The sequence below is a fragment of the Lagopus leucura genome, unplaced genomic scaffold, assembly GCF_019238085.1.
Source record: "Lagopus leucura isolate 7727_CA_CO unplaced genomic scaffold, USGS_WTPT01 Super-Scaffold_1, whole genome shotgun sequence".
Lineage (NCBI taxonomy): Eukaryota > Metazoa > Chordata > Aves > Galliformes > Phasianidae > Lagopus > Lagopus leucura.
Genome location: NW_024962250.1, coordinates 10,827,180 through 10,852,429, shown reverse-complemented (window position 1 = coordinate 10,852,429; position 25,250 = coordinate 10,827,180). Strand labels below are relative to the sequence as shown.

Below are 25,250 nucleotides of genomic sequence, written 5' to 3'. Positions count from 1 at the left end.
AGTAATTTGATTAATTGTACAGAACTGAGGTCATGTACTGTTGTGCAGAATTGGACATGGCTAAAACCAGTTTCAGTTCCCAAGACTGGCTCTCTCCTTTTTGTTGTTATGCTGTGTTTTGCATAAATGCCATTCCCTTTCCATGCTGCACTTAACCTGCTGTGATCTGTTCTTCATAAACAACAGGCTCTATTGGGTAATCTGCGCACTTTCTTTTGCTGCCTAGTGCCATTGGGCTTGTTGCCATGGGTTGAGAGAGACTTGCATTCTTCATAGTTTTCCCCCAAGCAGTTTGGTGTTTTTTTGTTTTTTTTTTTTTTAGAAAAGGTTGCTGAGGTTTTAAACAGAATCCGTTTCAGACAAATGAATATGAACGTGAATAATCTTAACCTTACTCTGAGAGTATAGTCTTGTGTGGCTTTTTGTGATGTCTTGCTGTTTTGCCACCTCCTTCCACTGTTTAGCTTTGTTTTTTTCCTTTCAAATCTGCCTGTGAGCAGCTGAGATATAAATATGTATATTTATGGCATTTCTTCAAGGAACAACCAGTCTAGAGAGTAAAGGAAAAGGTTTTTAAAACACGAGTGGGAAACCTCATGGAAAGTGACAGTATAAGATCATTCGTCCTTAATGTTAAGAGTCACTTTTCTGAAGTGACTTCTGAAAGGATTAATGCGACTTTAGCTGGGGATTGCTCTCCTGCTTAAAGTGGTATCTGTGCAGAGTGTGTCTGCTGGCAGTACTCTTGAACATGGCTGACATGCTTTGCCACAAATCACTTTTACCTAATCATATTAAAAGTGAAATTGCCATGAAACAAATGTTTCCTGAACCAGTGTGTAGATGTAAGAAAAGGTGCTGCAGAAAGCCTTGGTGGGAATATGGGAATGTGTCTGCACAATGTCATTTGGGAAGAGGTAAGTGCGAGCAGGGAACAGAAAAAGTGATGAGAACAGTTTAAGGGACTGAAATCCCAAAGAAGCTCAAACTTAAGTTGTAGGCTGGTTGCTCCCTAAAGCTGTCAGTAAAAGAAAGGCAGGCTTCTGACAGTAGTCAGCTGACAGCCTGGAAGAAAAAAGAACACAGTCCAGGTCTAGGAAGTCCTGTGAGGTATTTAAACCAGAGCAGAGATGGGAAAAAGAGAAATGGACTGCCAAGGGAGGTGGTGGAGTCACCAACCCTGGGGGTGTTCAAGGAAAGGCTGGATGTTGTGTTGAGAGACATGGTTTAGTGGGAGCTATTGGGAATAGGTGAACGGTTGGACTGGATGATCTTTTAGGTCTTTTCCAGCCCTAGTGATTCTATGATTCTAACCATCCCCTTGATTCACAAGATTAAGAAGAGGGGAAAAAAAAAAGAGGAGTCAGACTCACTTTTGATATAACCCAAATGAGAAACTCAGTAACCAAAGATGAGATTTGTGCAGTAAACCTATGTCATTTCTACTCTTCTGACTAAGTATTTAAAAATCTTGTTACTGTAGGAGTAAGATTAGATTGAGGATGAATTTCAAGTAGAAAATTTTAATGTGAAACACAACTCTAGCCTAAGATCATTGGAAACTCATTGAAAAAAATGCAAAACAAAACAAAACACAACTGAATCTCCAAGGTTCCTTGCTGTTAGGAACTCTGGAACAATTAATGCTTTACAGTGTCTTATTTTGTCTACACACAATGCTTAGGAGGTACTGGATCAGCTTATTGCCTTTACATTTTTCAAATCTACCAGCAGTGCTGTGTAATTGATGAAGACTATCCCAGTTTTGTTGTTTGTTTTCACACCTTTAAGCTGTAAACTCTCTAGTCTGTAAGGCCAATATTCTTATAACATCTTAATGCGCTGAGACCCTTCCAGGTATCATTATGAAAGGCAACATCTCTTCATGAAGACATTCAGGAAAGCCAACTGAGGTAAATTTTTGAGGTTCATGGAGCATGTTTTTCATAGTTGTCCTGTCTTTAGTAATGAAAAGGCACAGGCTGAGTTTTCATTGCTCCTTCTGATCATTGTAGGGAAGTTATTTTGTGCTACAGTGAAATACGTGGTTGGTGTGAAAGCTGTCAGTTTGAGATTATTTTTTTATTATTCTTATTTCTTATGGAAAGGTGCTATCTCATACCAGTACAGAGACCAGGTTTCATTTTAGTTATTCACAACATTTCTTTGCTTGTATCACTGTAATATCCTTGAATTGCATAAATTGGTATGCAATAGGTAACTTTCCAGTGGAATAAAGTGCATACCATACTCTCAGTTGCAGTGTCTGTCCTATATCTGTCAGTACACCTTTTGGACTTCCCTGCCATCAACTCTTATTTTCTGAAGGTTTGACTAAAGGGCTTTCAATTCACTTGAATTTAAAAAAAAATGCTAGCTATATTAGGAGTTCCAGAAGAAATGATACTCTCACATTTTCATGTTAAAGAAGAAAAAAATAGAAATTAAAGAAGAGAAATAGAAGTTTTAATAGAAATTAAAAAACCCAACAATGTTCGTTGTACCTTTGTTTGAAAACACTTGAGTTGGGATTTCTAGTTCTGAAAAACTGATCCAAAATGCAGACACTTCTATAGTATAAAGTGTAATGATCTTGCTCTTTTTTACTATTAGGTCTCAGATGTAAAGCCAGCATCTTATGCTGTTGGGAATGCAATAATATGCATAAGATCAGCAAAGATAAACATTAAACACGGAAATCCAAGCATTTCTATTCTGAGTATATTAAATATATTTATAATGCTTTTAAATAATTTGCAATCAATTTTGTGTTATTTTGAGAGAATAAAAAAGAAAGTGTGCAGATAGCAGGAAGAGTGGATTTAGTAATGTGGGTACATGAGAGTATTGTTGATTTTGGCTGCTAAATGTGAATTTGCTTGAAGCAAAATGATTGCTTTGTGCTTTAGTAAAATCCAAGATAAACACGTGGTACTGTGGCATAATTGCTCTTAGATCATGTTTTATGTGATACTCAAAGCCTCTTAAAAAGACCATCGTTAAGTCTCTGAACAAACTCCGCTACCTTAGGGAATCAGAGCCAGCTGTCAGCAAGAGGGGGAATAACTACTCTGGTTCTGAAGGATCCCTAATGAAGGGAATGGTGCAAATGCCTTATCGTTCTTCTGTTCTCTGGGGAGAGTACTGAAAAGGGAAATCAACTTCAGTGAACTTCCTTGGAGAAGGCAGAGAATGGACAGAAAACAGCTTAAAAACAAAACTAAAAGGTTTCTGAAGGGATTAAATTTCATGGCTTTATCAGAACTCTATGATAGAGCCATCTCTAGGGCTTGTAGAAGTGTAAGAACTGTTATACCATTCCAGGATGCTGATATTACTGATGCACAGATTTGGCCACAACTGGAAGCGTGTTTACTAGGAAGTGTTTTGAAAACTGATAGTATTTACACACAGATGCCTGTATGATGATCATTTACTTTTGTCTCAAAAGAAGTCAAATGGCATCCTCAATTTTTTCTAAATGCTGATCGCTCTGTGAAAGATGAGGCAAAAGATGTAATGAGATTTGTTTAGCTGGATGAAATTACAGTGCCACAGGAATAATATCTGCATAGACATCACTAAGACTGCACCTCAGGCTAGGTCAGGATTTCTTTTCTCACATATGAGCTAGATATTCTGGTGTCTTTCCACAGTGATGGAAAGAGCTAGGGAATTCTAAATGTTAAGTTCAGATACAGCTTTTTAAACATGAGGTAACTGAATCTTGTGCTGTGCATCTTTTGGCTCATGCATCCCTCATCAAATGTTCTGAAATTCTTGTCAATAGTCAAAGAGCAAGCATCTTGCTCCTGCTGCTTGAGTTGACATAGTAACAAGAGTGAGCTCAAATCTGTCTGGAGAAAGTTTGTTAATATATTAAGTGAAATGTTGTGTTTTTCTAGCTGTGTTTACTGAACAGAATGCTCTCACAACTCCCACAGAGCGCTTCTCTCAAGCAGTGGCTGTGGAAATGGTCTGAGGTGGCCTTTCCTCATTCCAGCTGGGATGCAATGGGACTCCAAGGAGAGATTATTTAATAGTGAATAGTAAACAACATTTAGCAAAGGGTGGGATGAGCTGAGACATGATTGCTGCATACCCAAAGTGAAGTGTTCTCAGCTGAGTTTCTGTAACTTCTGTTACCTCCTGAATTGCAGCTAAAGGAGTAGAAAAAATAGCCTTTCTTTGGGGAGGGAGGTGGGAGGAGAAAGTCTTGGTCAAAAAAAAATGTGTCCACCAAACAATACTCTTCTACATGACTTTCTTGCTCTGAAGTATCTCCTTGTGATGCTTCAGGGCTGGGTCTTCCACTGAGATGTGATTTGTAATAGCAGTGGTGGGTGAGAGAGTGAGAAATGAAATGCCTGCTCTTTGCTTTATCAAACAGGTGCAGTGCCATACCTACACTGGATACTGCTGGTGTGTGACACCTGATGGCAAGCCTATTAGCGGCTCTTCTGTACAGAACAAAACTCCTGTATGTTCAGGTACTGTGGGAGTGGCTTCAACAAATACCTTTTTGATAACTGAAGGGGCATGGGGTGGGCATGTCCTGTTCAGAGTGCTTAGTCTTTTCAGGTGACTCAGCCAGTTTACCCCATTTGTAACTGCAATTGTTGCTTGTATCTCCCTGTTTGCTTGCTGGCATTTGGAACCCTCAAGGAAGCTTGGGCTGTGGCATTTCCACCTGGCACCAAAGGTACTTAACACTCTTAAAAGGCTCACTGAGAAAAGTCTCTAAGGTAACAGAGTGGAAGCAAAACTTGTGGTTGCTGAGGCACAAGCTGCAGTATTACTGTGTACACCAAAAACAGGGGTCCCCAATGGCAAATGGGATAACTCCTATTCCATAAGCTGTACTTAAAAGAAATGGCTCTTAGGTTGCACTAAGTTGGATTATGGAGTCATGCTGCTTTCAGAAGTTGGCAGAAATGCACTCAGACTTCGCAAATCATCATTTTCTGTACTTAAAGCAAACTAAAGTTTTGTTTCTCCCCACAATTCAGTACAGCAAGCCACAGCTCAAAAGGAGTGGGGCTGGAGGAGGGCTTCATATTTTCATATGCACAAATTCCTGGTTTAGATTTTAGCTTTACGGGCTGTGAACAGAGCTGCAGTGGCCATTGCAAATACCAGGCACAGGGGGAGATGGGAAGCTGGTTTCTGCAGTTTGGGAGAATTTAGAAATGACACTAGAAAGATGACCCATTGCCCTACAAAAGAAAAGAAAGTAGGCATGGTCTTGTCTAACATGTTAAGTAATCCCATGTAGGGACTGTTGCCTTTCGCTTCATGCTGGACAGTTTGTACTTTGCAGGTATTTGATGCATTTCTGCTCTCACACCTTGCAGAGTTTGCCCATTAGGTGGGAGCATGGTAGCAGTCAAACCTTTCTTTTTAATCCTTCTCACCTTCTCCAGCATCTTCTTGATTGTAGGATGAGCTGTGGTAATAAGCATACACAGTGACTTGCGTGAGTATTCAAGTTGAGTGTGGACCAGTGGGTCAAGTATTGTGGCTTGAGGGGATGCTTGGTGTTCCACGTGTACATGGAAAGAAAGTAAGATCTATAGGGGAATTTGGCTTTTGTCCACCATTCCAGATCTGGCAGAGCATGTTTTAGAATATGTTTTATTAATCTGTTCACTTATTCTTGAGCTGTTTGTAAAATTGCATTACCAGTAATCTAGAGTCACTGTGTTTTATAGGACACTACAAGTTAGCCTATAGCTACTAGTATTGTGTACCTGATTCCTTCTTGTAATTTGACAGTAGACCTGTGGTAAACTGGTCTGCAAGTTCAAGTGCTTAGGCAATAAAGTTTAGGGCTTGACTGGACTCTCAGTGCTGTCAAAGTTGCCTCCTTGAAACCAACTTCAGATCTATGTTTCCTGAAGGGACAGTAGTCACTGGAACTGTTTGGTAATGGTGCATGGAAGAATCAGTTTCCTAAAACTGTTTGTCAAAAAAAGAAATGCTTGCTGTGGATTTTTGTGCTTTTCTGCTGAAGTTTTAGTGAAAAATTCACGCTGAAGCACTAAAACTGTAGAAACAAGTGCAGAATCATATATATTATGTGAAATTTTAATTGTATATTTAAGTAAACAGGATGTGTCCTATTCAAGTACCTGCTGTACCTTATCTAATGTCTCTTTTCAGATGGCTGTGGATGTTCAGGGCTTGGCTGAAATCAGTTTTCTGGAAATTGTCCCTCTTAATCCCTTTCCTTTAGAATACTGCCCCTTGCATCCCCTGCATGCTCTCCCCACCTGTTTGTGATTTGTTCTTCTTGATATTTGCAAACCAAAGAAGTGACTCTTATTGATCTTTCCTTCTTGTCCTTGGATTTATTCCAGGTTTCTTACTAGTGCACTGCTGTGTTAAACTCTTTCAAATCACTGGATCCAAATACTAAAGATCTCTTGTTTACCCACATCCTAATTTCACAACGTTAATGCATAAAACTTCCTTATGCTGTCTCAGTTGGTTGAAACCACAGGATCTCTGAATTGTAAACCAAGCTGTTGGCAAGTAAAACAGATGTTTTTTTAGATTGAGAAATTGACTGTTTTCAGGTAATATTACATGTTCTGTGTGATCCTTCAGCATCTAAAAATGTTTCTTTTCTTTTTTTTTTCCACTTTAGGTTCTGTAACTGATAAACCATCAAGCCAGGGTAACTCAGGGAGGAAAGGTGAGTGGAGTCCTGTGCCTCAGCAAGTTGTTTTGTAATAGCAAGTAGTTCCCCAGCCAAGTCTGTTGAGATAACTTAGAACCTGGGTTTCAAAGCTCTATGTGTAAGAGGCTTACATGCTTTTAGACCTCCCCCTGCAGTAGGAGAAATAAGATGACAGTTTGTTTGTGCATTACTGTATGGGTGAAAAACTGTTTACTCTTCTCTGTATTTGTCAGCTGAGAAATGGTAAATGAAAGCAGAGCTTCCCAAACAGACAGCAGTATAGGATAGCCTTTGTTTGTTTGCCTTGATGTTGGCTACAAGTCTTTCTCAGTAAAATCCCTAGAGATTAGGGAAACACTTGCAGTCATGATTGTGACCTTATATGTACTTGTAAAGGTGTATGGGTTGGTTGTGGGTTTGTTTTGTTTTGTTTTGTTTTTTAAACTGATCTGCATAAAACCTTCTGGCCTATTGGAGCAGACCTATGTTAAAACTCATCTGCTCTTGTAAACTTTACTCTTTTGTGCATTAAGAATTGGCCATCTTTCCTTTCACTGCTTTCTTCAGTCCTCACCTCTTCTGGTGGGGCGCTGGATGTGTCACTGTTCCTCTCATTTGTGTATTAGTAGGCCTTCCCTGTGTCCTCCAATTTATGTTCACTGATATAGTCATGGGATGAATGGCCGCTAGAGCATACGCGATGAGCAATCAAGTTTGTCTTTAGATGTCCTTTAGCTGTTTTTCAATCCATTTTCTCCTTAACCCCCCTGCTCATAGTCAACTTTTTACCTTCCCCTTACAGTAGAAAAAGTGTGTTGAGTGCAATCTCCCTCCTGCTGGTGAGAATGAAGACAGTTTCCTGGGAGTAGTTCCTGTTTAGATATAAGAAGCAAGGTTGTTACTACTAACTCTAAATCAATTGCCCCTGAGACTTAAAAATGCAAGAAAATGCCTACCTTGGTGCCTGATTTTAATCTGAAACACATTTCTGTGCTGGGACTGTCACTTAATAGGAATTGTTATGCTCAGAGCAATGATGCATTTTGAATATATCTGCTCTCCAGTCTATTTGTTGTTTATGGGAGCTCAGAAAAAGGTAAGGAAAAGAAAGAGGCAAGAAAAACTATTAATTTAAGACTTGAAGGCTAAAGCATTCCTCTTACTTCAGATAAGGATGTCTCTGTAAACCTGTAATTATCTATTAAACCTCACGGCCTGCGTAATTGCCACCTGAACATATTGTTATCATTCTATTAATACAGCTATTGCTAGTCTGGCCTGAAGTACAAGCAAGTCGCTCTTGTGTTATTTTAGAGTGGTATTGTTTGTAGGCTTTCTACCTGAATAGTCCTGGTTTGCTCTTTTAGAATTAGAAGCAGTTTACACAGAATTTTATAAGAAACAGAAGCAAAGGGAAAAAAATCTGAACTTTTTTGGCTGGAATGTACAGAAGAACTGTAAATGGAAGGAATTAAGCTAAAATTTGTAACATAAATTGACTGTTCTGCGTGCTGCCTGTGGCATCCTATTTCGGGAACGTGAAGTGTGATCACGTGGATGGAGAAATATCCTATGCATTCAGTAGCTGTCAAGAAAAGGAAAACATTTCCCTTTGGGTCAGCATGCTTCAAGCAATCATGTAAACTTTACATCCTCTCCAGTTTTGAATGTGTTCATCTGTTGGAAGCCTCCATATAAGCCTTTCTCCTCCATATTAGAAAAAATCCTTGTGAGCGATTATTACGTGGTCTGTATAGATCTTCTGAAATTGAGAAAGCCTTCAGAAGCTGAAATAATTTGGTTTAAAATTTGAGGGAGTTTGCAGTACCCTTTTGACTAGTGAAAAATGCCTAGTCTAAAAATGAATTTGACTTTTTCATCAGCATTTCTTGACTGATGTTGTCATGATCCAAAATGGGATCTGTGGTAACGAAACCTGAAATGAGAACAGGCAGCCTGGCTTCCCTGAAGCATATTGTTCACTGGAGGTCTGGCTTCTTTAAAGGCTGGTGGCTCTTCTAGCTGAGTATTTAGAGTCTTTCTGTAAAGTCTTCCCTTTGCAAGAATACAGAAAGGGCAGAATGAGGAGGAGTCTGGCAGAAACTGGATCAGTGATAATATCTGTCTTGTAGAGGCACATTTTAGGAACTTCTGTCATCTGTTTAGGCCATTCTCAATAGAATTAGATTTTGGAATTTCCTCACTGCACAGCGGACTCCTCTCTATACCTCCAGTTCAGGGTTTCTGGATCAAAATTCTCACAGAATGGGCTCTCTCGGGAGGAAAAGGAATAGCTAAGACTCTCAAAGTTGATTTCCTTTGTCCTATTCATACAGGAATGTGAAATATGGAGCTAATAAACTTTGTGTGATTTTGGTACCTTTCAAGGCTTTAGGGCAAAATAGTTATTTGGATGGAGGCTGCTCTGCCTGGGAAACAGTGCAGGTGAATATGCTTAGGCTATTAGGTGACAAGTGAAAGGGGGGACTTTACAAGTGTGTTAGCTGTCATGTAGGAGGAAGAAAATAATGTTGGAAGGGGAAAGGGGGTAGCTATGAGTAATACGTCTCTTTCTCCAAGTGCTTTGGCCTAGTTTCTAGAGGTCAATAGGTATGATGGAGGGATGAAATGATGTGAAGTAATACGTCCTTCCTGTTTGCAGGCTGTTTCACTGCTGATAAAATGAAATGGCTTTATGGTCATTGGCTTGACATGTAGTTCCAGAAGTGGCTCTTGGGAACTTTCTTCAGAGAATCACAGAATGGCCTGGGTTGGAAGGGACCTCAAGGATCATGAATCTCCAACCCCCCTGCCATATGCAGGGCCACCAACCTCCCCATTTAATTCTAGACCAGGCTGCCCAGGGCCCCATCCAGTCTGAGAGAACAGGCAACAGTGCTGACAAAACATCTGCTGTATTTTTAAATCCCATGCTCTAGTTGTCCATGTTTTCATTGCTGCTTTTTTTGTATGATGTAATACCAGTTACCCATGCAATTTGCCCTGTAAGGTAATTTAAATCAAATCAAGCTGGCACCAAACTTAAAACTTTAAAATAGCCAGTATTGATTTGTTTCATGTCTGTGAAATGCTCTGTTGTTGGAAGGCAGAGAAGAGCTGGGCCTGGGGAAGTGATGACATGTTCTTATATGGTAGTGTGGAAGCCCAGGCTCTCCAGGACTTGCAATTCAGACATTTACCACCATTTCTCCTGTGCTGAATTCAGTTTGCTTGAAAGTTTTATAAATAAGGTTGGTCCCTCTTATCCTTGATTATGTTAGGTGTGAAGAAACATGGCTGCAGCAAGAATGCTGCAATGTGGCTGATAGTACTGAAGGATGTGTGTGTCCTTTGTGGGCAGTTTCAAAAAATCTAGCTGATAGCAAGCTAATGTTTACAATGAGCACGTGTGGAGTTTGCAGGACACTGAGCAGTGCATTCCTTTCTGTGTTTTGAAGCAGCGTTTTGCAGTGTGGCGTTAATACTATTTCCATGCACACTTGCAATGTTCAGTGTGACTATTTCCTTGGAAATAGAGACAGAATCTTTCTGCATCTGTGCAATTCACTAAAAAATGCCCAGCAAGTTATTAGTACTGTGACTCTGAAACAAACGAAATGAAAGGTCTGCACTTGGTAAGAGAGTGGCATTTTGCACTCAGGATGATGCGGTGGGGTTTTCTGGGGGGGGAGAGTGGGGTAAGGGAGAAGGCTGGCAATAGTGGGGGAGGGGAAGAACAGTGAAAGAGGTGCCCAAACTTACCTGGTGTAAACTATAGGCCTTTTTGCTGATGCAAGATCACTTGAACCTTCTATTATTCAATTCCTATTCTTAAAGTAATTCTGGGCTAGATCTGCACTGCAGCTAAGATGTACCTTGTTGGCTTGATTTTGCCTATTCTATATTGCCTGTGTCTGTGCCAGCAGACACTCCTCAAAAACAGCTGGCATTATCTATTTGATCAAATTCATTCCATTTGGGATTCTGTTTGCTTCTCTTTGGGGAGGAAAAAAAAAATTGTTTACTGGCTTCAGCTGTGGTGTTGTGGCAGCACTGGTCTGACCTTCTATGACCTCTCATCCCTTTCATCTCTGAGGCCTTGTGCTCAGTGGCAAATGTTTCTCCCAAGTTGCAGTTCATCAGAGAGATGAACTGAATCTCGATAAGGTCTTTGTCCCTCCCCTGTCATTCACTGCCCTTTGGAGTAGGCTAAAACTCTCTGCTTCTTTACTTCCTTGCATGGTGCACTTTTTTTTTTTTCCACATGGTGCACAGCTGTTGTGTACCAAGGGGGATGTTTTCCAAATACTTCAGTCCATGCCCTTATCAAGACAGGTAGTAAGGGAACAGCACTGCCTCTCAAGCAGTGCTTGGTCCAGCAGTGCCCAGCTCTGTGTGCCCTGCTATCCTGACCCTCCAGCTGCCAAGCAACCCTTTCTGCTGGCTCTGCTCTCACAGCCAGCATCCTGGTGGAAGTAGGTTCTTATCCTGGTCTCTGTGCTGTGAGAGAGTGGTGAGTCACTGAGCAAATGACTTCAGGTACCAAGTTAAGGTACTCAATACTGTTCTGAAGTGGTCTGTTCTCTCTCAAGGTAGACTGAGCAACCATGAAGTGAAAAAGAGGGAGGAATTTCCATGCCTAGGAGATGAGGAAGCCCATCTAGTCTGACACATGCTGCTCTTTCAGGCAGGTGGAAAAAGTGCCCAGGATTTTTGTCAGATTAGTGCAGTGTTTCTTGGTAGAATTAGGATATCCAGAACCTGCTGATTGCTGTCTGTTACTTATTCCTGCTTGCGCCCTTTCTTATAAGGAGTTTCTTGCACTAATTCACTCCAGCTGCTACTTAGTTTGAAAGCCTGAGAGATTTGGAAGATGCACACTGTCCCCTAGGGTGCTGGATCTCCTCTTCTCTCTCCCACTGGGAACTTCTTAAAATATGAAGATGCAGTGACAAGCATACTGGGAGCCAACATAACTGGATTTCTTCACCGCCTAAAGAATGCAGCTTGTTTCTTTCCAGCCAAAGGGAAGCTATGCCACACGTTTGAAACAAAACAAGCAAACACAGAAAAATTATTTTCTTTATCTGTGGAATGTTGAGGCTTTAGAACTCAATGATGCAGACTTGGCATATTGCAACTAGGAGTAGTGCCTTTCAGTCACCAAGCAGGCTCTAAAAAGCAGGCTGATCATGAGGTGGAGGGATATAAAAAAGCAATCCTGTAAATTTTTATTTCCATAAACTCATGCAGTCTTCCGGAATAAAACTGGAAACTGAGTAAATTAATAGTGGAGAGAGGGTCTCAAAAGGAGTGAAATGAACATTTAGGTGAGGATAGTTGTTTGTTAGTGATTGTAACTATTCTAGACACCGTGTGAGAGATCTTGATACTATTTTATATCAACTGAATGAAGGAAATTGGAAAGGAAGTGTGGTTCTATAATCAGGGATTAAAAGATGAATCAAGTACAGGTAAATACGGTCTGGCTGAAATATCAGTGTCTGTTATGAAGAGTGTTGAGTGGTATGAACTCTCTTTTTCTTTCATGAAGTCTCTTGCAGTGTATGAAGTTCCAAGCTTGTTTTGACTAGCTTTATTTCCCTATTGCCAAAGCTGATAACAGCATCTGTAATTCCCTGAGCCTGTGGCAGATGTGGTGATGTTAGTGGAATGTGAGCTCTGATGGGCCCCACAAGAGGTAAAATCTGGTTTGAGAAGTTTTACGCTTACTGTCTTACGTGCAGGCATTGAATTCAGTGCTTTCACTTACATTTGGAGTTGTGAAAACTCTGCCCAATCAGTTTGCAGACAGTGTGTTTTTCTACAAGAAAACACTGAAGCAATTTGAGGAGCCTAAGATGAACAACTTAAAATTCCTGTCAATTAAAAATGTAGAATTGGGTTCCTCCTTACGAAATGGTCACAGAGGCAGGCTCAGTTGCAGAGAGAACCTCAGCTACAGCTGTGGGTAAGTGAGCCCACTCTGTGGCTCTCTTCCTACTGATTTCCAAGAGTCTTAACTTCCAGAAAATGCTAATGGACTAGTTGTGCAACTAGTAGTAGCGATTTGAATCAATAATGAGCCATTAGTTTGCATCAGTAATTAGACTGAACAGTAAAGGGCGAATGCTCTCCTCAGGTAAACCTGAGCAGAGGATGGCTTATGTTAATGTAAATAAATGGAAACATTTGTACCTGGAGACCTTGAAGCTTTATCTGCTGGTGGTAGGAAGTCAGGTGCAGCTGGCACCAATTCATCTGCTGCCTGCTTGTGGGAGGGGAGTGCTGCCTCTGAGGATTAGTATGTCTCAGAAGTATGAACAGACAGATGATATCTTGACAAAAACATCCCACTTAGTAGACGAGGCCATCAAGGTGAGACATGACCCACATTTGAGACTTTACACTCTATCTTCTTTATTTTTCTGGATTCAATAAGGTACTGATCAAACCTGGGTCAGAGCTGTACTATTATACAAACCAGGTTTCAAGCACTCCATTATTCCCATCCCTCTGATCTGATAAGTAGTGAAAAGATGTTTTGTGATGTCTTGGTCAGCTTGTGGTAGCTCTGGGAAAGACAGAAGTGTAGCATGGCCTCCATCACTGAGATGAGGGAAATACAGATTTACTAGGGCAGTGAAAAGGGATGGTTCTAACTGGTGGTCATCGTGTTATCAATTTTTTGCAGAACGTTGGCAGGTACTAAGTCCTCAGTGCTACTGAGACGATTCTGGATCCCTTGTGTTATTTATTTTAAGATAAATAATATCCTAATTTTTAAGCATGGACGAGGGAGAATTTTCAGGCAAAAAAAAAGTTCTCTGAACTGTTTGTTTCTGAAGTATTCCTAAGCAAGGATTGACATTGTTCTTTCTTTTCTGGGTAGAATATACACCTACATGCAGGAATTGCACAGTGTGTTTCCATATAGTAAAGATATGCATATGTAAGCCATCTACTCCTGAAAGTATTAGATTTGCTGTGCATTGTGCTGTGTGAAGCTCTCTGTAAGTGTAAAAGCTTGATTCGTCCCACCATGCAGTGATAGCTGATGACCTGTAGAAATAGAAGTAGTTTCTCAGTCTACCTTATTAAAATTGAACAGGGGGGCAGGAAGAAACAGGAATGTGTGCTGCTTTTCAGGAACCTGGGTGAGGACTCTGGTGGCTGAGGAAGAACCGGGAGAAATAAATGTAACAATAATGCTGGAAAAGGCCTGAGAAGGCCTTGGTGAACCACAGATTAACAATTCTGTGGATGGAGTCTGTATCACATAAGGCGGTGATTAGTTTGTATTTGTATTTCCAAGCAAACTTAGGGTGAGAATTGAAGTTTGCTTCTTCATTATACAAAATAGTTCTGTAAATATCATTACTTTTAATCGGTAGGTTTGTCTGTTTGCAGATATTCAGAATTCAGTTTAGCACTTATGACTGTCCCTGTATTGTACACAATATGCGCATTTGCATGTTAAATGTCAATTACATGTAACTGTAATAAGCAAGTGGATTTCACACGTATAGCAGATTGCAATTTGCCAATAGTACTGATTTTGTAAGATAGAATCTAGCTTTTACCACAGAATCCTGATCCATTTTTTTTTGAGGAAAGAAGCATGGAATTTCACACCACCACCCATAGAGAATCAATTTTGCAGAACGGACAAATGTTCTAAGCAGTACCTAGATTTATCTCATAAATGAAACAGATGTTTGAAATGTTAAAAACTAGAAGATATATTCAACTTCAAAATTGTTACATAAACAGTAGAATTTAAAACCAAACCATTTGGGTGCCCACACTGCCGATGTCTCTGAAATGGTTTTTTATCATGACATTTTCTGAGGCCTCTGAACATATGTATCAAATTTGAGTCTGGAGAAAGTTTCATTGGCAGAAGGCAAATTTTTTTAAAACATATTTTGTTTGATATAATGCAAGAATTCTGCTTTCATCTATAAAGCAACAGTTCTAATCTGTAGGTTAGTCTATATAGTATGACTTAATAAAATTGTAGTTTACAAGTGTTATTATAGCAATCTACAGGCTACTCAGGTCTGTAATGTCTTAAGGACAGCTGTAAAGGTTTTTAAATGATTAAGTCGTGGTATTGAGCAGCCTGGTGAGTAGATCTAATAAGCAGGCTAACAATTGATTAAGCAACATCTGTTTAGGTATTATTAACTGTTTATGTGCTATACAGAGATTCCTGGTGTCTGACCAATTACGGCTTGCAGAGAAAAGGAGTAGTTCTAGAAACTGTGGACTGTTTTTGTTGTTTAAGTACTTTGTAGCTATGTGGTCTCAACACCTTTTCTTTTTTTAAGGAGTTGTTAAAAAAATAAATTCTTCATAAGCTCTTTGAGCATCTGGATCAACATGCCAAAATGTCGTAGTTGTTATGCCATATATTTCTCAAGATCCTGCATCATTATAACTTTATAACATTATAACAAAACAGCATCATTATAACTTTGAAATTAATAGTGCTAGACTTCCTGTCTTCTGCAGTTATTTGTTCTTAAAAACAAACCTGAGGATAAGCTGGAAAAATTTATGGATTGTGCAGATAAATTAAGCTAGAAGCTTTACTCTTGCACTAGCCTAATGTGACCCTACTTTGTTTGAATATTTGTATCCCGTGGAAGAATCTAGACATCTGAATGTTTAAATATTACTTTTTTTCCTTAAATCAGAGTAACGCAACAGGAAATGTATTTCAAATCTTGGGTACAGTGGTTCAGTTGAACTGACTAGAAATGCTTTCCTTTCAGGTCCTTTATCCAATAACCTCTATGAACGTTGCTCTATATGGGAGATAAGCTACAAAATTATTACAGGGAAACTTGAATAGAGGCAGAGCACGTATGCTTGTAAATAAGGGATGGGGAGGCTGGACAGGCAACCATGGTCTTTGTTCAAGTTCCTGAGATGGTACCCCTGGGAATAAAAACATAGCTGGAATAATAGTTTCCCTACGTGCACTTATCTGGAATTTTGTTTAACGCTGACAGCAAGGGAGATATATTGAAAAAATGCTTTGATAAAAGGAAGGGATGGGAGGAGTTTTACTAGCAGACTGAGTTTCTTTGGGCTGCATCTGTGTCTTTTATTAAATGTTATTGTGCTCAGATTCTGATAAGACCTTTAGGTGTTGCAGCAAGACAATTCTCAAGTATATGGGCCTGACAGATTTCATCATGACTGTTCAGCTACTCACAAAAACACCTTTAGTTGATGGTGGTTCCTTAAGCTCAGTCCTGTTCTTGTTACTTTGTGTAATGATCTTCCTTCCCTTAAGGTACAGATATTTTAAGTTTGAGGATAAGATGCCACTTGTGCCCTGTTTCATTTTTGTTGAACAATGCATTTTTCCATATATACTGATTTCCTTCTCAAGCTTGTTAGATTCTTTGGAAGCCTTTTGGCACAATTCAATTACTCTGCTCATCTGCCTCCCTGCATTCTTCCCCATCCCTTCTCTCACATAGAAGAACAATTCTTTCATTTTCATAATCAAACATAAAAGCTCCTTCAGACTAAATGCACATCCTGGGATGAACTAGCTGGGGCACTGATTTCAGAGAGTAGAGTTGTACTCGCTCACTTAGACATCTGCATTCTATCTAAATCATCTCAGAAAAAAACAAAACTGCAAAAAGAAATGGTGAAAAATACAAGTTTTTTTCTTGCTTTCCCTCATTTGTGCATATGCAATACACACGTAGCAGCGAGGTATCCATTCTCTTTGCAGTGAGGAAATGAAAAGGCGTATTGTAAGCCCAAGACTAGGTCTGGTTGTCAGCCAGGGATTAGTCCTCCAAAGGAGAAAGGGAGAGGGGCTGGCGAGAGAAGAGGCTCGGGAGGGAGGGAAAGGGGGAGCGGGAAGGGTGAACGTACACTTTGTGATAGGTTCAGTGCACATGGCTAGAGATGCAAGGGGTCTTGGGCTTCCTCAGCATGCAGGTGTAGGGAGAAAGGAAGGGAGCTTGTGTTCTTATACATGGCCATGTGTCTGGGGGAGCAGGGTCAAAAATTTAGACTATTTGCTTAATCCCTTGGAACGGCTTTTTTTTTCTTCTGTTTTCTTTTTGTGTTTAACAGACTGCTTTACAGGGGACACGTGTGGTAATTAACACATGCAGCTGTAGGGCTTCAGCCATATGTCTGAATTTCAAATGGCCATTGATCTGGGAAATTTGCTGTGCCTTCTCCATCCCCCGCTTGCAGGCTATATTCCTTGAAGATGTAGGGGAATTTATGGAGCCTTTGTCTTGAAGAGGCTAGGGCTGGAAGGAGAGGAGAAAAGGGAGTGTGTGTGTGATGTTGTGGAAAGAGCAAAGAGAGACTGAGATTCTAATCACGCTCTTCGTGCCCCTTGCCCCAGGCCAACATATATTTCAGGTAGCTACTAAAACATTCCCAAACTGAGGAATCTGATAATTACTCATAAGAAGCTTTCACAACGATCGTTTCTTCTTTCCTCTTTCAGTGAGGCAATCTAAGATTAAAATCACAATATCCTTGCCTGCTTTTTAGACACTTGCTCCCTTTTCCACAGCTGCAACTGCCTGCCCTCTTACAGAGTCTGGAAGCAGCAAGGAGGGAGTTGGTTATGGACTCTGAGCAGCCTTTTGAGAGAGGTAGCCAAGGGGATAGGTTTGGGCAGGGGGAGGGGTGTGGTGGTGAATAGAGGCTACTTTGCATCAAAGCTGATGGTTCTCAAAGTAGATGTCTTATATATTTTAGGTGGAATTAAATCAGAGACTAAACAAAAGTGATATGGCTGTTGCTGCTTTTGTCTAACTGTGCTCAGGCAGCTGGTAACGCTGCTGTAGAGCTTTCTGCATACTTCTGTCCAAGTTTGAGGCAGTGTCAAGTGTTAAAATCTTGTTATGAGACATGGTATTCTGGAATGAAATAATTGTTTGTGCAGAAATTTTATATTCCCTGTTTTATTTCAAATGCTCTCAAGGCAGAAGGATCCAAATGGAAAATGATTCAAACATGAGAAACCGGGGTTTAAAATCTTGCAGTATATATCATGCTACTGTTACTTAAAGAGTGAGATGAAAATGTATGCTTCCACCAAATGGGAAGCTATGAAAAAGACTCTTTCTTGTTGTTCCACTTCTTCAATCTCATTTGTGTGTGTATTTAGAGGAAGCTGTCTGTTGTACATGCCTTGGTTTTGCCACTCAGGTAATGCTGTCACTATGGAGGTGTTTCTGCTCTGGGAAGAAAAGCACATTCATAGCATAAAGTGCATGCTCCAACTCTTGCTGAAGGGGGATTGTCATTTGCCCAACCCTTATGAATACCACTCTTCTCTGTTTCTGTGTTCTGTCTCCACTGTACTTGAGAAGTTTTGTTCCAGGACTGCCTGGACTGGACATGTACCATGCTGCCTCTTTCTGACTTAATTCCTTTTCTTTCTTTGTTACTATGGGCAGTATTCCTTTTTGGGACAAGAATACCTAACATCCCCTCTGCAGATTGACATGAGCTTTCCCAAATAATTTTGTCATAACCTATATTGATGTGTGCTTGGGTTAAATTTTTGTTACATCGATGCAAGGACTAGTTCTCCTTTATTCACTGTTTATTATAGCAGTTCTCTTTACTTTCAATCATTTATCTCCCTGTAGTTAGTCCTTTTTCTCCTCTTCATTACCTTGATCTTTTTCTCCAGGAAAAATATTCCACTGGGGTAGTGGGAGAGGAGGAAGGGAAGTGCTGGATTTATGGCTGTGTATTGCACTTGCCACAGGAAGGCTTTTTTATGATCGGTGAAGGCCATCAGTTGGTTCTCACTGCAAGCTGTCATTGTCCATTAGGAAAAAGGCCACAACTCTTCGGGTAGTCACAATTTTTGGTAATGGACATTTTTTATCGCTGTGCATGATGACCAGTTCCATAAACTGTCTAGTCCCCTTGGGTCTTTTAGCTCTTCCTCCATTTTTTCTTAGATATGGGTATCAGTAGGGAGATAACTTTAGACTGTCGAAGGATAGATGAGTGCATAGCAGAATGAAAACTCTTCTTTGCTTCCATAGGGAGCCTCTTTCTGTACCCTTCATGACTTCTTTTGATTTGAAAGTAATGTGATAGCTTTCCTAAATGTTGTACTTGAGCTTACACCACTGAAATTAATGCTGCTGTATAAGAAGAACAGCCATGCTCAGTGGTGGTTGCAGGTTCTCTTACCTTTATCTGTTAAGAATGTTGCTAGAAGCTGCGAAATCTCAGTCTGCTACAACAGGCAGTTTGTCTGAAAACTTCCCAGATGACAGAAGCAGAATCTGGCAACTGAGCTGGGGTTTCATTCCTCAACAGGTAATAAAATCAGCATTTTTTAACTGTGCTCAGGTGACTGGTGAGGATGGACTCACGGCTTGCATGTTGCACTATTTTTATGTTCTAAAATTGTTTGTTAAAAGTAAAATTGTTCTAAAAGTAAAAGTTAGGTGCAGAGTTTGAGAAAACAAGAAATCTTATTTCTCTGGCTTCAAAGTTCATTTATTACTGACAAGTTAGAATAAAATGGAGATCACACAAACTTGAAGCTCCTTGCTTTACTGCCAAGTTAATAGCATTATAGTTGGAACCTTTGTTTGGGAAAGGGGGGAGCAAGGTGTGAGACTCTAGTTTGAATTAGGTAAGTACTCTGAATACTAGCTGTAATTATTTTCAAGTTCTCGCTTTGTCTTTTTCTTGGTAGCGTGCCCATATACCTGGGGAAAAACATGTTTTGAAATGCTATATTTCTGTAACTGGTTAAAATAACAACTTTCTACAAGTACTGCAGCAAACTTAACATCACCAGAAAGCTTAATTATCTGAGCTTTTATGGATGCTGCTTTTTCCTAGAACAACATTTATGCCATTCTCCACACTGGCACTAAAATCTGTAGAAGCTCTGTCATCAAAATAGTAAAGTATAAGGGCTTAGTTTTCATTTCTGCATTGTTCTCCGTACAGCAGTAATAGAAAGATACTTTTTTTTCCTCACCAGAAAGGTTTGCATAACTTATGTGAGTCAGGTATTTAAGTGGTAATTACCATAGGGCTTGGTTCAACCTGCAGAGTTCAAATCTGAATCTGGATCTGAACTTTCCCAGAGGCAGGGGGTGTGTTTGGACATTGTGTTGGTTTGACCTATTATAGTGTAAGCTCTGAAATGCAGGTCCAGATGTGGATTGGGGTTCTGTATCTTCCCAAGTATGAGACATAGGGCAACTTGCTTTGTTAAATTGGTGTCCTATTAAATGGAGCAATTCAAATAATATAAAACTGGATCTCATCCTGGGGAAAGTGTCCCCAGCATTGGGTCTGGAAGGTAATTTTTCGCTGTGCCTTTATTTTTCAAAGGGAGCTGATTGCTGAAAGCTGTAAAGAATAAGAAGAGGGCAGGTTTATTTTGGCTAATTACTATAGGAGTAGCTTGAGAAGTCAGGCAGTAAATAATAACATGACATTTTACAGAGATACTATCTGAATCTCAGGATTCTACAGTTTTAAAGCACGGAATCCCAGAGACCAGAGCAGCACTGTTCACACAGGGTGCTGCTGCAGGCCTTTTTGACACGTTTTCTTTTGAAGGACCAGGAGCAGGAAGAGAGAGCTCTTTGTTTGCAGTCAGAATAAACTCATTGTACACCCAGACAATTAACTCTTCAATCGACTTGCCAGCCTCTGTAAAGCACTCCAGTTGCTCTCTGTCTATCTCCAGCTCTATTCAGACACTTAAGTGCACCGATGTTTTTTGTTTATTATTCTAAAAAAGTCCTTCACAAGAATAGTCGGAGCAGATGAACATTGTCCTCTCAGCAGCATTTATCTCGCCTGGCAGTGAATGTGTCAATCAGGAATCAAAAAGCCAAACAGAGGAGGCTTTGAATTGTGTCATGGGGGTCAGAGTTGCTTCCAGCTGTCTGTGCGTGGGACAGGCAGTGCAAAGAATGGTACTGCCATACAAATGCACCGACCACAAATGCATTGGACCACAAAGTCCTTGGGGCCTGAGTGGCTTTTTTCATGTTGACGCACCTGCAAGGGAGATGTGAGGAGGGGGTGGGGGGAGAACTAATGGCTTCCAGAAGGCGCCCTGGAAGGCTCCTAGTCCTGGCTGGGTGCTGCCTGCAGTGCGCAGTGCAGGAGCAACCTGCATTGGTACAGCGAACATAATTGTTGATACAGGGAGGGAAAAATCACTGCAGTGACTGTGCTAATCAGCCTGTGTAGTTAGAGCTCCTTAAGGCCTTTCTGTTGGGTATATTTTCACCTTTAAAAACAAGCAAAACTTTTTCACGTTCTGTCTCCAAGCATCTGTGGGTTGTTACACTTGAACTGAACATACTGTTGCTCCCTTCTTAAAATGAAGACAGTGAAGAGTGAGAACTCACTTTCACTAATCTGGTTTTGAAAGTTGTTTTTTTTTTCCTAACAGCTGTGGAATCTACATGCATAGAAGTGGAAAGGGTGTGAAAACTTGTCAGGGAGGTCTCTCTGCACTGCTGCATTTCTGTTTGAGCTACTTGGCAAGAAATTATCTTGATTTGGCTGGATCATAAGAATTTCACATTTTTTGGCATGAATGTTAACTTTATGCATTTATATTGGCAAAATCTGTCTGTGCATAAAAGTTGTGTTGGCTATTAGATTAATTACAAATTGCTGAAACTGCTTCACTTGGTGTAGGAAAGGGCTATCATTAAGGCAACAACTTGCTCTACCAGATTAATACTGGAAGGGACATGTATTTTTGTACAGAACTCCTGTACAGTCTAAACACAGTTTCTGTTGTGCTCTAAGTTGCCTATTTGGCCTCAGCTATGTTCTACAATGGCACATCAGAATGGGTTGTGATCTGTGGAGAAATCACTGGAGACTGAAAACGGGCTTGCCCCCTCCTAGCACAGAGCGTTTAAAGTTGCCATACTCTTACTACCTTCGCTGTTCAAGCTGTAGACCTATGAAAAGACTAGATTTTGTACGAGGGGACAATTGACCCTATAAACACGCTAGCACTCTTTAAAATGAGTTAAGTGAGCAGAGTGTCTCATGGATGCCAGTGAGGGTAAAAGGTGATCTGCTAAAGATGTGAGATTGCTTAGAAAGAGAACAGATTTTAATCCATTAGCATGGTGATGCAAGTATACAGGTGACTTTTACAATGAGTATTTTCCTGGGTAGGGGATGTAGTATAGAAGAATTATTCAATTGTCTTTTCCCCTTTGTCCAGCTTCCATTAGGTGATGCTTCTGGCAAAAGCAGTGAACTGGAGCAGTGGGTAGTTACTTCTCATTTTTCCATAGTAGTTTATGCTCTTCCTATGTCAGGGAGTTTACTTTTCTCCTGCCATAACTTAAGTTGCTCATGTTCTTAGTGTCCGTAGTTCAGAGTATAAGGGTCACTTTAACAGTCATCTTGTACTTGAACTGAGTCCCCTCATCTCTCAGCCCCAGCTTACACTGCAGTAATTCTAGATATGGATGCTTGCTAGATATTCAACAAGAACAAGGGTAAAAGAGAGAAGAATCTTCTTAGTGACACCATTAGGAGTTCCTGCCCACCACTAGCAGTGTATCTGGATATGCAGGTAGTTGTCACTGGTTTGAGTTATTGTTGAGTTAACACAAAGTAAGCTGGTTGTAAGCTCGTGAGCTTCTGTCTTATGGTAGTGCAAGTGATCTTCTGCCTTATGGCCATGGTATCTTAATGTGAAAGTGACTTGGAAAAGGATATTGGACCTGTCTATTTTGCTCTAGACAGAGATAAGGTAAAAACACCATTTTTAGTTTGGTACCAATTGAGTCAGAAAAATTTTCAGTTTTTGCAGATTGCCCCAGGAAAATGGAGGCTTGCTGGAAAAGGAGTTCTGTGGCTTTCATACCCTGTCCCATAAGAGGTGTTCTGTTGAATAATGCTGTCTGTAGTCAGGGATTGTGTGGAAAACAAAAGTGGATTTTTGTACTGGGTTGTAAAATGTGGAAGAAAAGGATACTCTTCATCAGGGCTCTGAGAATATTCTACATGTAATTTTATTTTTTAAAAAATGTTGCATCTGATTTTATCTTTGATTCTGTCGTACCTTGTTCCTTATCTGGAAGCACTGCCATCTAGGGAGATTAGGAAGCACTCACTTGACCTCATTGATCTCCCTATTTTTGACAAGCTCTGCATAGGCAACTATTGTAGGTCCACATCATTTTATTAGAAGTGTGGAATTTGAGTGTTTTCTGAAGAAAGGAATAAGTGACACCCGATGAACATAATTCCTGACCTTTGGCTCCAAAGTAACTGTGTACTGTACATCTCGTAATATCACAAGAGATTCTAGGTCTCCAAAATAGATTGGCTTTTCTATTCCCTTTTGAAATGCTTGTCTGAGTAGTACAAGCTATTTGTTCAAAGTTCTAGGTATGCGAAATAGAACTTGTTTCGTGTTTACCAGGAGCAAATAGGCCAGTGGAACAGATGTTTAGGGTTATGAATGGTGTATTAAGAGAGATGTGTAATCATATGAGAGTGGACAAGTGTTAGGGTTGTTCTTCTGCCCAAAGGGAATGGCAGTGAAAATTTTTGTCATAAACCAGTTTTTAATAGAGACTTACTGAGAGTTGCCCAGTTTAAGAAATAGGCCTGGCAGTCTCAGAGTTAACAAGCTGCCAGCTGAAAATTGAGCAGGATATTTTTAATAAAGTGCATATGTTGGTTTTTTTTTTTTGTTTGTTTGTTTTTAATGTGGCTATTTCATGACCTTTGGAAAAAAAAAATCAGAAATATCCCCAGCTTTTGATTTTTGAAATATGGTAGATGTAATTACAGAGCTCTTGTCTATTGCACTTCTTTCTTGTGTGTTTGATGAAAGAACTGTGTACTTGAACAAGGGAATAATTTTGCTTTCCTCTATTTGCAAAATGTTTAACAATGTTCTGGGTGCTGCTTCAATAATAGTTTTAGTGACAACTTGGCCTTGGTAACTGAGTGAGGAAATGGTCATGTTTTTCCTAAAGTGTAGTGAGATGATCATTAAAAAAAAAACCAACCAAACAAAAAAACAACACAGCTCAAAGGTTAGTTTGGTATTTTTGTCTGTTTTCTGCATTTGTTCTGTCAATGTTTAATACCCTTTAATAGCTTAATGGATGCCTTTGTTTAAAAAAAAAAAAAAAAGTGCAGAATTCTTATTCTCTAAGTGAGTTTCCCAATTTCACGCACGCACAGGTAAAGACAGAAAGATGAGCCATAAAGAAATCCCCTGAACCTGAAGCATCCTGAGTTCTGCCAAAGTTCACATAAGGGTTTGGATAAAAAGTGCTGTGGCTCAGATCCACATCTAATTTTTTTTCCATTGTTGGCTCCTGGGTTGCTGTATTAAATCTGAGGAGCAGTTCTGTAATTATTTGCTGCAGAAGCATTCATGCAAACAATAGGAATTAACTTATTATCATACTGGTAATTTCTTTATGCCAGGTCTCTTCTTATTTTACGTAACTTATGAATTATTTGCCTTTCAGTTGCTTTATGAGTATCTTTTGTAGTTTTAGGTTGAGTAGGTAAAGCCTATTGTGTGATGGGACAAGGGATAATGACTTTGAACTAAAAGAGGGTAGATTTAGGTCAGATATTACGAGGAAATTATTTACTCAGAGGGCAATGAGGCCCTGGCACTACTGCCCAGGGAAGCTGTGCATGCCCATCCCTGAAGGCATTCAAGGCCAGGTTGAATGGGCCCTGGGCAAGCTGGATGATCATTAAGGTGCCTTTCAACCCAAGCTATTCTGTGATTCCATGATAACATATTGTTTACCTCTTCATTACATCATTAAGTGTTACCCTAAATACATAAAAAGCGATCACTGTGGCTTCTGAGGTATCTTGTGTGAGCCGAGCAGCCTATTCTGGCAAAAAAAAAAAAAAAAAAAAAATCTCAGAGGGAAAATTACTTAAAGGTTTTCTTAAAGGTTTTCTTTTGTTCATTTCTTCAGTATATCTCTAAGGCTGAAATGGAATTACCAGCACATTTTTGCTTTCTGTGAATTAGATGGTTTTATGTAGAAATACATAAAGTTAATGCTGTGAGGAAGATGTTTTCAATCTTTTACTCCCTTTATAAAACTGCAAATGCAGATTTTGATTGAAAAATGATCTACAGGCCATCCTGTTTTCCATCTCAGCCCATCCCCTTCCCTTCTGTGGTCTTTTGATTCTTTGGTGTAATCACAACCAATAAAGGGAAGCCAGAGAGCAGTTGTTGCTACAGGAGTTGTCTTATATGCCTTTCCCTCAGATGACTTCTGTCCTGTGCATCTGATACAGCCTTAAAGGTGGTGGTAACTTGTCTAATCTGGTGTGGTCTCCTCTTTCCAAATGATTTGTGCTGTACTTGTACAGTTCTCCATTGTAGATTGTTGCCCACTTTCCTGATGCCTAGTGTCATCTTTGTCCATAATACATGAGAAAATGGTTGTTACAAATTGTAGTTTTTTTTTTTAAAGCCACTGTTTTCTGAAAGAAAGAAAGAAAGAAAGAAAGAAAGAAAGAAAGAAAGAAAGAA

The 25,250-nt window shown here is 39.9% G+C and overlaps 1 protein-coding gene across 1 annotated transcript in view; it reads left to right on the top strand.

The window, feature by feature from the left end:
- The window catches only part of SMOC1 (SPARC related modular calcium binding 1), a 124,728-nt gene that overhangs the window by 51,787 nt on the left and 47,691 nt on the right, over positions 1-25,250 (top strand). The window contains exons 4-5 of the mRNA XM_042862577.1: positions 4,391-4,490; positions 6,650-6,697. Coding sequence (XP_042718511.1) covers positions 4,391-4,490; positions 6,650-6,697 — 148 coding nt within the window. The remainder of the gene's footprint in view (positions 1-4,390; positions 4,491-6,649; positions 6,698-25,250) is intronic.